The sequence below is a fragment of the Gopherus flavomarginatus genome, chromosome 1, assembly GCF_025201925.1.
Source record: "Gopherus flavomarginatus isolate rGopFla2 chromosome 1, rGopFla2.mat.asm, whole genome shotgun sequence".
Lineage (NCBI taxonomy): Eukaryota > Metazoa > Chordata > Testudines > Testudinidae > Gopherus > Gopherus flavomarginatus.
In genome coordinates, this window is record NC_066617.1 from 83,550,413 (window position 1) to 83,567,863 (window position 17,451).

The 17,451-nt window shown below is 38.4% G+C and overlaps 1 protein-coding gene across 1 annotated transcript in view; it reads right to left on the bottom strand.

Annotated features, from left to right (window-relative positions):
• Positions 1-17,451, bottom strand: part of CEP290 (centrosomal protein 290) — a 116,224-nt gene that overhangs the window by 55,937 nt on the left and 42,836 nt on the right. The window contains exons 15-22 of the mRNA XM_050935966.1: positions 16,948-17,048; positions 16,780-16,867; positions 16,103-16,215; positions 9,331-9,415; positions 7,948-8,090; positions 7,009-7,173; positions 4,781-4,930; positions 2,880-2,995 (exon numbers count right to left, since the gene is read on the bottom strand). Of these exons, the coding sequence (XP_050791923.1) occupies positions 2,880-2,995; positions 4,781-4,930; positions 7,009-7,173; positions 7,948-8,090; positions 9,331-9,415; positions 16,103-16,215; positions 16,780-16,867; positions 16,948-17,048 (961 nt within the window). The remainder of the gene's footprint in view (positions 1-2,879; positions 2,996-4,780; positions 4,931-7,008; positions 7,174-7,947; positions 8,091-9,330; positions 9,416-16,102; positions 16,216-16,779; positions 16,868-16,947; positions 17,049-17,451) is intronic.

Here is a 17,451-nt window from a genome sequence, read left to right on the forward strand (position 1 = left end):
AAACATGTTTAGAAAACTCAAAATTAACTTCACTATTAAAAGTTAGAACTGTGTTTTATAGTCTGTGGTGAAGAATGCATACTTATTTAAATTTGAAAACATGTTATTAAGAGAAACATTCCATTAAACTTGAACATATGAAGTATGAGATATTCCCTGCAGACAGCCCAGATCTCCCTCTTGTGAAAAACGAGATTCAAAAAGGATGACAGCCTTCTTGCCAGACTGTTACCCTGTTATGATCAGGTAAGAGAATCCTGGTGTGTTTTCCTTCTGAAGTTTATTAGATCAGCAGATTTGAAAAGATATTTGAAGTTGCTCTCAAAGATTGCAAGGCTTATCTACATGGTCCTGCAGTGTGGGCTGCCAGAGGGTGAACTGCAGTGCGCACAACAGTGTTGCTCTGTAAGTGTCCCATGAGGACCCTTCTAGAGTGAACTAAAAGGTATCAAGTTCACATTAACACAATCTCATTTGAAAGGTACCTATTCATGCTAGCAGGATTCACACAGGGCAGTTATCAAACAACACTTTAGTGGGCGCTGCAACTCACTTTACTGGGCCCCGTAGTCTGCACTGTGGGGCCAAGCCCCCCCATCAGTGAGGCAAGTGTGGCTTGTCAGGTCTCAATAACTGAAGAGACTGACCTATCCTTGGGGAGGTTCTCCCATACAAGTTTCAACTGGTTTGGGGAGATGAGGCTCCTATAAGCAGTCCAGACTCTAAAATTTTTCCCTGGTCACAGTGAGGTTCTGTTGGCTGGGAGCAGCTGTGGGAGAGCTCTTCTTTGGCTCCCAAACAGATCTCCTCGCAGATAAACTACATCTACATCTTAGTTTCCACCATGGTGGGGATAAGGGGCAAAAAGCAGAAAACAAATTTGACGGTCGTTCTATTTGGGATGCAGAGGCCTGGAATCTTTGCTTCCTTAAGGGGGTGGCAAGATTCTGCTCACTACTCCTTCAAAAAAGCTTTTACACATTCAATGATCTTGTCCGTAAATTTGTGTTGATATAGAGTTTCTTTGTAGGATGACAATTTATCAACCGCAAAACATTTTGTGGAAATATCTTGGGTTCAGCAAACTTTCATTAAATCACAGTCAGGTTTCCTGGCAAGCTGATGGGTAGCTCAGGCTTCCAGGACCTGTGGCAGCTGTGCCATACAGAATGCCCAAAGGCTCATGGCACATATCCAGGGCAGCCTTGCCATACAAATTGGAAGCTCTGTAATAGTGGAGCTGCCTCAGAGTTACGGACCCTAGAAGGCAAGGGTTCTTGGCTCCACAATGCAGACTGCCCCAGAACTGGAGACCCTGGACTTCTAATATCTGTGGCTCGAGTCCCTGCCGTGGTCCTGGAACCTTAAAGATTTGGGAGGCTCATGAAGCAGAGCAGCCCTGGGTGCATTAGCTCAAACCAGGCTCTCAGGATTTTCCAGGTCTCTGCTATACAGAAGAGTGCTTGGAAACTTTGGAAGCTGTGGAGCCCCAGCTTGAACCAGGGCTTCTAGGCGGCCTGCTCTAGGGCTCTCAGGGCTTCTAGGTGGCCTGCTTCACGGCAGGTGCCTCCCCTGATCACGAGAGACTCCCAAGGCTGCCTCCAATTCCTTTTGGAAGATGTGGGGGAAGTTCAGGTAGTGCCTTGCAAGCAGGGGAGACAGCTGCTCTGTTTCGCTTCAGGAAAATCTAAATAAAACAGATATTTTTTTTTCCTGAAACAAAAACGTATAATTTCCTTTTCATGAAAATTTAGACATTTCCTGCTTTTGTTCCAAAACGAAATAAACACTTTCAAAATTTCAGAATTTTCAATGGAACAGAAATTCCAAGTTTTGACCAGCTGTACTTCAATGCATCAGGGAAGGTGGGAGCACTCAATCACTATTTTATTTGCCTGACTGGAGGTAGAGAACCTAGTACAGAGGCAGAAGGGGTGTGGCCAAACCTCAAGGCCCCAGGCATAAGACTATCTGCCTCTTGTATTTGCAGGAATAGAAGTGCAACCCAAATGTCACAGACTGACACAAAAACAGGATCCAGAAACTGCTGGTGAAGTTAGTCAACAAACATAAACCTCCAGAAAACAAAGGAAGTTCTTTTGTCTCAGAAGCTGCCCAAGTGAGCCTCCAGGCCTAATTCAATAGTGAAATATCAATCTGGGCAGCCTTCATAACCTAGAATCCAAACTAGGAGACTCGTGTACATGCTTGTATCTAAATAATTTCTGCCTTAGCCCTCTGGTGGGAAAGATGCATTCTGTGGTAATCAGAAGCAGTCATCATTCAAAGAAGGAGAAGAATTGTCCTAGGAACTGGCATTACATGAAGAGTCAAAGACACCCCTGGAGCGGACATCTCCAATCTGCACTTGTGATCCCTGGATCCATAGCAATGTTTCCTTTTCCTCCTTTGTAATAAACAACACTGGGTCCCTCAGCTCAAGATTCCCTCTGAGCTCCAATTTTTCCTACTGTTATGTCTGAAAGCAGAGAAGAGTGGAAGTGAATCTTCCACAAATGTCAGGTACAAATGAGTTCCCGGATGCAGATTCAAGAGAAGCTTGACAGGATCGCAGTTTGCAGATTTCCCTGGTGCTAAAATGATCTCTTTCATTATGAAAATTGTACAAGCTAGTTCTTGCCACAAAGCAGACAACGAAATGTGAGTGCAACACTGCTTTTCTAAAAGGTTTTTGAAGCACAGCAGCACCACAAGGAATATACAGAGGCCACCTAAAAGAAGAATGATTATTTCACACAAGTCTCCATGATGCTAATAGAAATAACAACTTGAACACAGTGGGGAAATTATTAATATTTTCTCCTATTTAAAATATAACAGCCCGACCATCTCATAGGAAGACCCCAAAGGATTTGTACCTTTGATATTCCTTATATAGCAAGCCTTGCTGATGGCGAATTACTGCAAATTTTCGCTTATATTCTTCTACTGCTTCTTCTAATTTCTTAAGTAATTGTTCTTTATTTTCTAGTTCCTAATGATCATTTTCAAAATAAAAATTAATGATATAATTAACAATGTATGCTTCAAATCTGAAAGTATTCATCAAAGCCATGGTCATTCAATGGTATTCTCTAATATAGACCTTTGCGCCACTGAAATCAACATATTGAAGAAACAGAACTTGTGTCTTTATGCTAAAACAACATATCAAAAACAGTCTAAATAAAAGTAATATTTAAATAATAGTAAGTAATAAATTAACAAATAATAAATAATTTTACAGATCACAGACCAAAAAAAGTTGAGAATTACTTGACATTTTGGATTTGTCCACACAGACTACTAATGAAATTGCACACCTCACACTGCCAAATGCATTCATACTTCATAACTATACAATGTAAAAAATCTTTTCTGATACAAGCAAGCTGATCAGGGTGATGATAGGCACACATCTTACTAGTTATGTTTAGTGTGCTGGTTTTTTAAGTTCCCATGCCCCCATTTATCACTTTATCTTTCCCTTCATCCCAGCAATCAACAGTTTTAACTCAAGCATATTTAAGCCCCTCTTCTCGACATTCAGACCATTCCCTCCACACAAATGAGCAACTAACTCACATGAGACATGAAAGAAGTAAACATAAGACTACAAGGAGCTTTGCACAGAAGAAGTGTGTGGCAGAAGAAGGAGAGAATTAAATGAGAATAGGTGCATGGATCTCCAGACCACCATTCAGTTAAAAAAATAAATAAACAAACAGATTTCTAATAAACAACGTAACTCTTACATATTAACTTTTGTGTATTTCTTGATAAATGCCCAATCTAGAAGAATGATAATTACAGGTTTCTAAAAAAAATGCAAAAGCTACAAAGGCCAAAACTTTTTCATGGCAGAATATACAAATATTATCAGTACTTATATATTTCTTCCAGATAAATGGACTCTGTCAACTTTCTGGGGAAAAAAATCTTCTAATATAATCTTGGTAAAACTACATTTATGGCATTCTGGTAATGAAGAAATTGACCCATAGCAAGCAAAGGAAGTGGCTTTCTTTATAAATTCACAGAAAAGGCCAACTTCCCACTGGCCAAATTAGCAAGATTATATCCCTCAGCATTTATTTTATGCTTGAATATGGGCTCCTAACCTTCCATACTACATAAAACTGGCATAGGAACTTAGAAGAGAAGAACAATAGAATAGACATTTTTTGTCGATTGTCCTCTGGCTTTACAAACAATAAACTTTAGGTAAAAATGTAAAAACTGTCCACTTCCTTCCATACATATTTTTCTCGCAAGTGTATTGTATAAAAGTCTATTTGTGATGCTGGGAATGTATAGTTGTTTAATAAACTCTTCAACATAACTCACAAAGCACATCAGGCTTAGGAGCCCAAAAATGAAAAATTCGAGTACCTCAAGCTGTCCAGGAGGAGAGGCCAATGCATAGTGAGTTCTCTTCCAGACATACTGAAATATTCCTGATTTTTGGTATCTTTAAATTGCATTTGATGACTACACTGCATATGAAACAATGCAATTCTAGGCAAGAAGTCTTCTTTGTCTTGTTTGGTAGGGGAAAGGAAAGAGGGATTGGCTCTTCCCTGCAGATTGCTTTGGTGGGGTTAGAAATAAAATAATCTCTAGCCCAGAGATGTCATACAAGGAAGGTTCAGGCAACTATATTCTATTACAACAATACACATTATAGTTTTTAGGAGACTCCCCAGTTTCCACATATGATATAACAACAGATTTGGAAGGATTTACAAATACCCCTGGTGTGCAGGTTTAAATTAGTTACCTGTAAAAGATGTATTAAATATTCATTCTGAGAATTAACTATATGAGCACTTGAAGGAGTTATCCCTTCTGGACGGTTTACTGCTCTGAATACTATATTGGCACCTTCCGATTGACGTAACAAACAAACTTCATCATTAAGCTGTGCAATCTAAAGGAAATAAATAAAGAGAATAGAAGCAGTAAGACGAAATTCCTATTATTCAGCCAAAAAATATGGATACAAAATGTAAAGGTGTCCAGTCTCACACTGTTTTGAATTATAAACATCTCATAATTTAGGTAGTCCCAATTATTTTTTTAATGTTTTAAAGTAAATTTTTCTATTTTTAAAATTACAATTCCACAAAAAAAATTAAACATAATACTTTGAGTCAAATGGCTAAAAATGATCAAGCATCCAGAGCAGGCTCACACAGCTGCCGATCCATCTCAGTTTTACTTTAGTTGTTCAAGCATATAATTTGTAGGTTATTTTTCCTTTCTTTTTACCTGCGAACATTCATATGGAGACTGAGCTAAGCCTCAATGTCCAAAACTGCATGGCTCAGATGGCTATCCAGCACATTTATTCTAAATTTACCATGTCTTTCTTTTTCAAACCCTTCGAAGAGTTTTGGTTGACAACAATCTCTAACTACAATGCCCCAAAAAATACTGTTCTGTAATGCTACAAATACAGTAACTCCTCACTTAATGTTGTAGTTATGTTCCTGAAAAATGTGACTTTAAGTGAAACGATGTTAAGCAAATCCAATTTCCCCATAAGAATTAATGTAAATAGGGGGGCTTAGGTTCCAGGGCAGTTTCCCCTACTCTGAAAACACCAGGGGCGGGGGGCTCAACCCTCAGTCTGCTCACTCCACCCTTTCCCCCAAGCCTCCAACCTTAACCCGCCTTTTCTCCCCCTCATCTCCTCCCCCTTTACTTCATATGCTGCATCCTGGCTCCTCCCCTCTCCCTCCTGCCTCCAAAACTGATCGCCACCATGGGAGGCAGGGGAGGGAGGGAGGAGGCGTGTCGAGTCCTCGCTCCTCCCTCCTCCCTCCTGCCCAGGGCAATCAGCTGGCTTGCCACGTTTGGAAGGCGGGAGGAGGGGTGGAGGAGCGAGGACTTGGCGCAGGCTCCCTCCCCCTCCCCCCTGCCTCCTGCCCAGGGCAATCAGCTGACTTGCCGCTTTTGGGAGGCAGGGGAGGAAGGGGGAGCCTGTGCACGAGTCCTTGCTCCTCCCTTCTCTCTCCTTCCTCCAAAACGCTGCAAGCCAGCTGATTGCCGTGGGCAGGAGGCAGGGGGAGGAGGGAGGACTCGATGTGCTCCATGGGGTCTGCCAGTGGGCAGTAGGTGCTGGGAGTGGAGGGCTGTAGGGAGGCTGCCAGCTGTGGAGAAAGCAGGCAGCCGAACAACGTAAGACTGGTGCATTGCACAACTTTATATGAGTATATTCCCTAATTGACAGGAATGTTAACAACAAAACAACGTTAAGCGGGACGACTTTAAGTGAAGAGTTACTGTACTAGGAAGTCATACTGGATCACACAGCTGTCTTAAAGGGTTCATATAGAGACAGTATGCCTTTTTATAAAGATGTCAGTTTGAAGATATGTTTAATATTACAATGTTATAGCCTTTGAGATAGATAATATAAACATTTGGAAGCATTCACAGTTGAGCTAAAATCACCAGCTATTATTTCAGTGGCAAAAAGGGAAAACATTTTAAAATCAATTTATTCATTGAATCCCCCTGTTAGCCTTGCTATTTGAGTCTGTCACATATGTAAGAAGTATAAAATGATTATTGCTCATTTTAAGAAAAATGAAACAAAAATGTTTTTGCAACTCACATTTAGCACAGCTTTCCCCAACATCTCACCTACTAGACACAACTCTATGATGGGGCATTGGGTATTAGGATTTTTGTAAGTATGGAATAACATTTGGATTATTTGGATTTTAACTCAGTGAGAACAAGTACATAGATTATAATCCATAAATATAGCAACAAGTATGTATGATTGTATCTCATCAATTATATCTGCAGGTTTTACATATTTTCAAAACGTTTAAGTAAAAAATACAGATGTGTGAGTTACACTAAAAAAAACTAACAGCAATATCTAGTATTTAAAACAATTTTAATAAAAAATATTAAGTATATTTTGTTCTATGTTATCCATGGAGCCAGCAAATTATTCTATATTTTCACTGTAGAACAAATTAGAATATATACCTTTACATTAGCATTTGCTAACTGGTTAGAGAAATTTGTTGCCTCTTTTCGAGATCCTTTTAGCTCCTGCCTCAATTCTTCATTTCGCCCCGTAAGCTGGTCAACTTGAGCTTTCAAATGCAAATTGGCATCAAATATTCCTTCTGCATTCTTTGATTCGATTGCCTATCACATTAAGAATTAATTTAGTAAACAGAAAAACAAAAAACAAACAAAAGAACGCAAATACTTCTCCATATTTCCCAATAAACTGGAGCTTTCCAGTGTGCATAAATGGGGCTCAAAATTGCAGCCACTGTGACAGAGGGAGTACAGGGACTAATACCATCAAACTGTCATAAGGGGGAAGTGACAGACAAAAGTAGGCAAAGCCATAACTCAACCTCAACCTCATGTCAGCTAGCAGAACTGGCTGGCTGTGCTGAGCGGAGTTCCTAGAACCCAAAATGAGCATCACCAGTGCAATCCCACCAGTAAACCTAGGGAAGCATTCTGCTTTAGGTAGCCATGACTGTGAGCTTGGCGCAGATCTAGCTGCTAAGTGATTAAGAAAACTAAATCTAACAGTACACTTTCAGCATGAACATCATGTCTCAAGTTAATATTTCAGTGATCTGATTCTCTACCATGATAACTCAAAGTAGATTATTATTTTTTAAAAGTAATATATTTAATACAATATTATAATCTGCTTTCATGTAAAATACTATATTCTAATATGCTAAATCCATATTTAAAGTATTCTGCAAGGCTTTGAAGATTGATTATTCAGTCAAGATGAATTTTACTCTCATGTGTCAATTTGATTTGTGTTTTTAAGATTTTAGGGTGTATTTTGAACATATAACAGCTAATGCTCAACACTGAAGCAGTCAAAACAAAGAGAATTCTATAAATAACATCTACCAAGCCAAATAATTCAAATGAAAGAAGGCTTACATTTACTAATCGCTCCAGACTAGGGATCACTAAGGCTGTTTCTCCTCCTTTCACACTAGGATCCTTCTGCATTTCCTTGACAGCTTGTAATATCTCTTTCATTCCTTGCTCAAGCTGCTTGTTTTCTTCTGATAATTCTCTTACTGCAATGCAACAATGTATATTTCTAAAATACACCTCTACCCTGATATAACGCAACCCAATAAAACATGAATTCGGATATAACGTGGTAAAGCAGCGCTCTGGGGGGGCAGGACTGCGCACACCAGCGGATCAAAGCAAGTTTGATATAATGCGGTTTCACCTATAACACAGTAAGATTTTTTGGCTCCTGAGGACAGCATTATATCAGGGTAGAGGTGTACATTTCTAAAATATTTTAAAATACTCTGGAAAAATACAAGTTCATCTTGGTTTCTGTTAGTCTGATATACAATAAAAATGGCTTATCTTAATCAAGGAAATACCCACGCACTTACAGAGTTCAGAGACTTCAGATTTCTATGCACAAGTAGTAAATGCGTCATTCTGACTCCCCAACCCTTTGTTTACTAATGATCTAATCCAGCAAAGCACATATGCACATGCCTAACTTTAAGCAAGGGGGTTGTACCCCTGTCTTCAATGGGACATTCATGGGTTTAAAGTTAGGCATGTGCTTAAGTGCTGTGCTGGATTGGATGTAAGCAACTTGTTATTTTAATACCATATATTAAAATTAATAAAATGTGTTCCATATAGTGCCACTGATGTAAACCTTTAAGTTTAAAATCAGAAATATGTACCACACAATAGAAACTCTTTTAAAGAAGATATATGAAAGTTTAAAGTATTTATTGAAGTTCTAAAGAAATGAGAGACCTTGGTAAATTAAATTCCATTGTCATCATTTTGTAGCTTATCAGCAACAACCCTCAATCTACATTTCAGAGTTTAAAGGTATTAAGTCATAAAAGTCTCTCTCTCTCTATGCACACACATATATACCCATATATTTACACACACACAGTGCCTTTCCTGCATTCTGAAAAACACCTCTACCCCGATATTACACGACCCGATATAAGATGAATTCAGATATAACGCAGTAGAACAGTGTTCCAGAGGCGTGGGGCTGTGCACTCCAGCGGATCAAAGCAAGTTTGATATAACGCGGTTTCACCTATAATGCTGTAAGATTTTTTGGCTCCCAAGGACAGCGTTATATCGGGGTAGAAGTATAAACTGTAAACTTAAAATAATAAAGGAAAAATTAGATTTGCAAGCATAACAAAATAAAGCAGGAGAATATTAGCCCTCTAAAAATTATACATAAAAATCTGACTACCAGTAGCTATTTATAAATTTAACCATGGCCTATACTAATAAAGAATTACAGCTTACATTTGGATTGAAATTTGGCTATGGCAGTCCTGTTCCGTTCCAAATCTTTCTCTCTCTCATTTAATTCTTTTGCAAGGTATTCATTCTATTAGGAAAAAAAAAAAGAAGAAAGAAAGAAAGAAAGAAAGAAAGAAAAATCCAGTTTTTAAGATTTTTTAAAGACATAAGTATTCTAGTACTAAAAGACTCTAAATCTTAAGAACATACAATTGAGTAATGGCTGTTAAATAAAACTAGATTCCTGAAGAAATATTAAATCATACATATCTGACAATACAATTATAAGAAAACAGTAAAAGAAACAGTGTCATCTGCACAACAACAAAACCAGTAAAAAAAAATATTAAAGCTATAAATAACATCTATACAAGCATTTAAAGTTTCCTCTCTTCATAAATATCCTATGAAAGCTTTGCACTACCTGCACTGCCTGGCCTCTGTATCTCTCAAGCTCAAGTTCTGCATTTCTATATACTGTGTTCTTGGCCAACAAATCCCTGGATATCTGCTCATTCTAGAGGAACAATGAATAATTAGCAAATGATTTGATTTCCATTTATGTATGTTACATTTCCAAGACCTTTTCCGTGATATGAATAAAGAAACAACTTTTACATTTTAGCAGTAAATTAAATGAATTATATTATTTGTTTTACAATTTTGTTAACACATTACTTAAAAACGACCTGTTGGAGCAAAGCATAAGAGACAACAGTCAAAAAGACTGACTTATACAGACATACGAGTCCCATTTATCAATTATGGATATCAAAAAGAAGAATAGTTTGATAAATCTAGAAAATACCTCTTATAGTTTTAACTCATTTAAGTTAGTAATGGGAAAGAACTCTTTCATTAACTTGTTGATTCCTGTGTTAATGATGTTCCCCATGTCATATTCTCCAGGGCTTCTTTCAGTCCAATTTTTAAAAAGATTCATGCAACAGAGACTTCACTACTTCCTTTGGAAGATTATTTCAGCATTCTAATATAGAGTTCCCCAAATTTTTCATATTGTAGACTTCATGTCATGAACGACACCCATACAATTCATGATCAAGTGGATCACCTCCCCTTCCACTGGAAATCAAATAAAATCCCTTTGGAAAGTACAGCAATTGCTTACACTGACAATTAATGTTAAGAAACTATTTAGTGCATTGAAAAATAAATACAACTTTGCATATGTGACCAACTAGCTCCTTTATGAATCACTGGAAAGCATTCCATATACCACCATCTAGGAACCACTAATCTAACAGATTTCACCACTTGAAATCTTTTCCTAATATTAAATATACAGTTTCTTTGCCACTAGATGAAGAGATGGGAGAGAAAAGTTATTGAAAGCCAACTCAGAAACTTCTCACTAGCTGGAGGATGACTGAAAGAAAGGAATCTTTCATCTCCTTAATACCTTGGTTCTTTTCCTTGCCTATCCTCATTGGTAGCCAAGCTTCAGAAGCTACTTCTCCACTATGCCTTGCACTGGCTAAAGCTGTGGCATCCTTTGACAGAGGACACTGCTCTGATATTCCGCCAATCACAAACTCATAGAAATGTAGGACTGGAAGGGACCTCAAGAGGTCATCAAGTCCAGCTCTCAGCACTTAGGACCAAGTAAATTTAGACTATCCCTTCCTTTCTTGACTAAACATGCCTAGTTTTTTAACCTTTCCTCATAGGTCAGGTTTTCTAAACCTTGTATCACTTTTGTTGCTCTCTTCTGGACTCTCTCCAATTTCTTCACATCCTCCCTAAATTGTGGCACCCAGAACTGGACACAGTACTAGCTGAGGCCTTATAAGTGCTGAGTAGAGTAGGGCAATTACCTCCCATGTCTTACATAAGATACCCCGTTAATACACCCCAAAATGATATTAGCTTTGTTAGCAACAGCATCATTGTTGATGTATATTCAGTTTGTGATCCTCTATAACCCTCTGGTCCTTTTCAGCAGTACTATCATTTAGCCAATTATTCCCCATTTTGTAGTTTTGCATTTGATTTTTTCCTTCCTAAGTGAAGCACTTCACACTTGTCTTTATTGAAATTCATCTTGCTGATTTCAGATCAATTCTCCAATTCCTCAAGATCCTTTTGAATTTTAATTCTGTCCTCCAAAGGGCTTGCAACCCCTCCCACTTGGTGTCATCTGGAAATTTTATAAGCATATTCTTATCTCCATTATCCTAGTCAGTAATGAAAATATTGAATAGTGTCTCTCACAGGACTGACCCCTATTGGACCCCATTAGATACATCCTCACAGTTTGACAGTGAATCATTGATAACTATTTGAATATAGTCTTGCAACCAGTTATGAAACCATCTTATAGTAATTTCATATAGACCACATTTCCCTAGCTTGCTTATGAGACTATTAAATGGGACTGTGTCAAAATACTTGGTAAAATCAAGATATAGCAGTAAACAAGTAACTATCAAAGAAGGAAATTAAGTTGTTTTTTGTTCTTGACAAATTCATGCCAACAATTCCTTATAAGCCTATTATCCTCTCTGGAGTGTTGTTGTAGCAGTGTTAGCCCCAGAATATTAGAGCGACAAGGTGAGAGAGGTAATATCTTTTAATGAACCAACTTCTGTTGCTGAGAGATACAAGCTTTTGGTTTACACAGAGCTTGTCTTCAAGTCTGGGAATGATACTCAAAATATAACAGCTAAATACAAGATTGAACAGATAGTTTATAGAATAAGTAGTTAGTGGTTTTGATATACCTTAACACGTTCAAAATTGTGTTCACCAAACAAGTAAATTTCACAAGAGAAGTGGATCTCACCATGGAATGGGCCACCCAAATACTCTGAGAGAATCTGATCCAATACAGAACTAAAACCCTCTCTGATCGCACAGCCCTGGTTGTCACCTACCACCTCACTCGGGAACACATGCAAGGCACCATCAAACAACTGCAACTCATACTCAGTGGGGACCCCACCCTGAAAAAAATATTTCCTGGCCTTCAAACAGTCCCACAGCCTCTCCAAGCTCATCATCAGAAGCAAGCTTCCTAGAGACCAGGACACTCCAACTCAAAGTAGCATCACACCCTGCCACAACAACACATGCAAAACCTGCTGACATATCTCCACTGCTACAATGATCAACACTCTCCACAACACACCTTTCCAGACCCATGGATCCTACATACACCTATCACAACATGTAGCGTACCTCATCCAGTGGGTGAAACCAGACAATCACTAGACTCTCCAATGAACTGAAACAGGAAAATAATAAAGGACAGAAACGTTGTATCACCTATGTGTGAACACTTCACAAAGCAATCACTCTATTGCTGACCTATGAGACCTCATCCTCAAAGGAAATTGCACAGCACTTTCAAAAAACAAGCCTGGGAGATTAAATTCATAACCTTGCTAGACACTAAAAATCAGTGTCTTAATAAAGACACTGGATTTATGGCATTCTGTAACCCACTAACCCCCACCCCATTTGTCCTATTACTACAAGGGTATTAACGGGCCACTTCACTTTGAATGGTTCCTTAGAATGTGCGCTAATTACTTATGCTAAACTAGCTGTTCAATCTTGTATTTAGCTAGGACGCTCTAAGGCCTTGTCTACACTGCCACTTTACAATGCTGAAAATTTCTCGCTCAGCGGTTTGAAAAAACACCCTGCTGCTGAGCGCTGAAAGTTTCAGGCTGTAAAGTGGCAGTGTAGACAGCGCTGTTAGCTACTCCCCTCATGGGGGTGGTTTTTTTTTTGTTTTTTTTTTACAGATGCCACAACTACACAGCCACGTTAAAGCGCTGCTGCAGCAGCGCTTTAATGTTGCTAGTGAAGACATACCCTTAGTGTCCTTCCCAGACCCAAGGAAAAGCTCTGTATAGCTCAAAAGCTTTTCTCTCATCAACAGAAGTTGGTCCAATAAAAGATACAACCTCACCCACCTGTCTCTCTGTTATTCTCTAGGTGCTTACAAATTGATTGTTTAATAATTTGCTCCAGCATCTTTCCAGGTATTTAGGTTGACTGATCTATAATTCCATAGGTCCTCTTTTGTTTCCCTTTTTAAAAATAGGTACTATGTTAGCCCTTCTCTGGTCCTCTGGGACCTCACACATCCTCCATGAGTTCTCAAAGGTAATTGCTAATGGTTTTAAGAGTGCTTCAGCTAGTTCCTTATGTACCCAAGAATGAAATTCATCAGGCCCTAATAACTTGTATACCCCTAACTTCTCTAAATATTCTTTAACCTGTTCTTTCCCTATTTTGGCTTGTGTTCCTTCCTCCATGTTGTTAACATTAATTGTGTTGAATATCTGGTCACCATTAACCTTTTTTACTGAAGACTAAAGCAAAATAAGCATTAAACACTGCAACCTTCCTGATGTCATGAGTTATTACCTCTCCTTCCCTGCTAAGCAGAGAACCTACACTTTCCATTGTCTTTCTTTTGCTCCTTACATATTTAAAAAAACCTCTTCTTATGGCCTTTTATATCCCTTGCTAGGTGTAACACATCCTGTGCCTTAGCCTTTCTGATTTTGTTCCTATATGCTTGTACTATACTTTTGTACTCCCCCTTAGCAATTCATTAATGTTTCCACTAATATCAGAGAGCAGCACTGTCTCAGGCTCCCTCTCATTCAGATAAGGGCTGTAAATTACCACAACTTTATCTAAATGTAAACTAATTAACAAGTGACTCACCTCATGCCACAGGCACCGGCTTCCTTCAGGCTCCAGGGGTGCTCAGCCACCCTGTCCATCCACCAACCTGTCCCCTCCCCCCAAGCCTCCACCCCCACCTCATCTCTTCCCACCACATTATACCTCCACCCCACCTCTTTCTGCCCAGTTCTGCTCCCTCCCCCGAGCATGTCCCATCCCCGCTCCTCCCCCTCACTCCCAGCACCTTCTGCACACCATGGAACAGCTGATCACAGAGGGCAGGAGGCACTGGGAGGGAGGCGAAGGAGTTAACCAGTGGGGCCACAAGTGGACAGGAGATGTTGGGGAGCTGGCCACTGGTAGATGCTAAGCAGCCACTAATTTCCGTGGGTGCGCCAACCCTGGAGCCAGCACCTATGCCTCATGCTACTGTGACCTGTTGCTTAACTGAAACTGAAACATAAGAATGGAGAGAACACTACAGTCATGAGGGAATCTGAAACGTAGGATTGAAAGGGGGAGAAGTTAAACAAGGGTTTGTTTTGGTTTTTTGCAAAACAAAACTGACCACAGAACTAAAAATCTCTCTAATCTTGTTTTCCATTCAAAAAAACAAACAACAGCAACAACAACAAAACCCTCTTTTGTATTTTTGATGTCTACATATTGGCTGAGAAGCAGTTGTGATTCTGGTAGCTTTATATTTAAGGAACTTTCTATGTTTTATTACCGACACCTCAAATGTGCTGGAATGGAACTGTCTTATATACGTTAATGAAGTTGAAACACAGAAAATAAAAAATGAACATTGTCTGTCATTTGTTACTGAGTATATTTTCTGAATAATTACAAAAGATAAACTTACAGATATGCTGGAGAAGCCTCACCTGCGATCTAAGAAAAAATAATTCACTCCTCAACTGCCCTATGAGATTTTCGACTGGATCTGCCTGACATACGTATTCTGATGGTCCACTTTCAAGTCCACTTTTCAAAATTTCTGCCTGCAATGATTCTGGAAAGGCTCTCTGTTCTTTGCTGACATCATGAAAATCAGTTAAGAAATCACAATACTTTATTTGAGAATAGTCCTGTTCATATTTCAGCTTCACTACTTGTGATTTATAGGGTGTTACTGGCTTTCCAAGAATAGACTGACAAAAAATGGCAGATTTTTGACTAAGAGACAGCCCTCCCTGGAAATCTTCAGAAAATGTTTGGTCTGAACCAGAGCATACTGCTGTTTGTTTCTGAAAAGATGCTTTTTCCCCATAATTTTCACTGTTCTGTCCTTGAATCTGCTGGCTTTTGGAATCCTTTTGCATTATTTGTGCAGCAGAAAATGCACATGGATAGTCTGATTTTAAGCCTTTTGATAGCTGTCTATTAGTTGCATTGTCTGTTGTCCCTAGTGTCTCTGTAGATTGTAATCCTGATGATCTGTAAAGTTCTTTTATAGTAAAAGTTTCTGAATTATGGTCATCATCTTTCAGCTGCATCTGTGCCAGGTGTCTAGAATCTAACTGGACAAAAATATTTCCACTTTTTTCTGACTGATTTAGATTACCAAGTACACTAGAAATTCTTCTTGATAGATTTCCCAAAGCCATGGTATTTTCAGACATATCGTTCTCAGATTTTAACAAACTAAATGATGCTCCTCTAATTGAAAGTATGTTTTTCATTTCCATGTTACATGAACTGTTATCCTGTATTCATAGAAAAGTAAAAAATGCTTATTATAGTTACATCAATATGTAAAGACAATTCATTTAGGATTAGGAGTACTTGTGGCACCTTAGAGACTAACAAATTTATTTGAGCATAAGCTCAAGATGTTCCTACTGTATTTTCCACTGCATACATCCGATGAAGTAGGTTTTAGCCCACGAAAGCTTATGCTCAAATAAATTTGTTAGTCTCTAAGGTGCCACAAGTACTCCTCGTTCTTTTTGCTGATACAGCCTAACACGGCTGTCATTTAGGATTGTTTCTTTAGATAGTTACACTAATAATGAATAACTATATGGAAGTCTAAAAACTATATACTAAGACACTAACAGGTCCTGTTTTGGGGCCCAACTCATACAGAAAAAATACAATACACTACCTTTGCTTTAACTTCATCAACAGTAACTGTGCTCATGAAGTCTGATTTCTCCTTTTTTGTCTTCAGATCTTCAGTAAAGCTATCAATCAGCTGCAGGTCATCTGCATCCAATCCTAATTACCAATACATGTATAAATAACAAATTATTATGAATGAATTTATCATTGACAATAAAATGAATTGTTCCAGACAGTGGGCTAGCTTTCTTGTCCCTATTCTGTGATGCAAAGGAGTCATAAAGTTGCTCCTTGTAGGCAGCTGATGAGTCCCCTGGGGTGGATGTACTTCTGGCTGGTGTAGAATTGGCATAGCCAGCTCTTTGCAACATCTCTGTTACAAACATTTGCCTGAAGAGAGAGGGAGGTGCGGCTGGAATGTTCTGCACTCTGACAACACTTTAGATGTCATTACAAGCCAGCACAAGCTAGAACACACATGAGGCTGGAGAATTAGTGAAATACAAAGCCACTCTATCCCTTTACTTCAAATACACCAACTTGAACTCTGGTGCAGCTGAAGATCTGGGCCACTATCTATACTCAGCTTCATAACATTTAGATACATTAGCAAATGTGGCACATTCTCAAGTCATCCCAAATAAATCTACACAGAACCACTTTCAGTGGCTGGTCTGAAAACTGACAAAATCTAAATAAACAGCCATGATTCTGTCCTACCTAACATTGCCGCTCTTTTTCCTTTCTCCTGAGCCAGTTTACGAATCTGTTGTTTCAGTGCAACTCTTTCTTCTTCCAGTCTTTCAATCTGCACATTAATAAATATTAATATTTATTTCTGTTCAGTTTCATTTTACAAAATATGCATAAACACAGTTTATCACTTGCCTCTTTTAAAAGGACTTGGTTTTCAGCTCTGTACTGCTGCTGTTTTAGTGTCTTGCTGTTTTTAAATTCAGTTAAATCTATCATTGTCTTTGGATCAAGACCTGAAACACAATCCATGCTGTGTAATTATTCATTAGTTAGAAAAAATAATTCTAACTTTACAAAGTATTAACACATAAACCATTTAAATAAGAATACTTTGATAAATATTCAAGTAGGATTACAAATAATTATACAGAAAACCAGTAAGGGCACTTATTTTCTTCATATATAACAGCTCTTCCATGCCTAATATAATCTGGAGAAAGGACAATATTAACTGACTTACCCACAACTAAAAGTAATATACTTCAGGTAGCAATTTATCTTTTGCTATAAAAGAGCCTAAACAGACTAACTTATGTTTGTTTTTTCTACATTTTTCAATCAATATTATGACAGATAACACTATATTTTCTTTACAAATATCATAGTGTTAGAATGTACTATGCTGGATGAGCCATT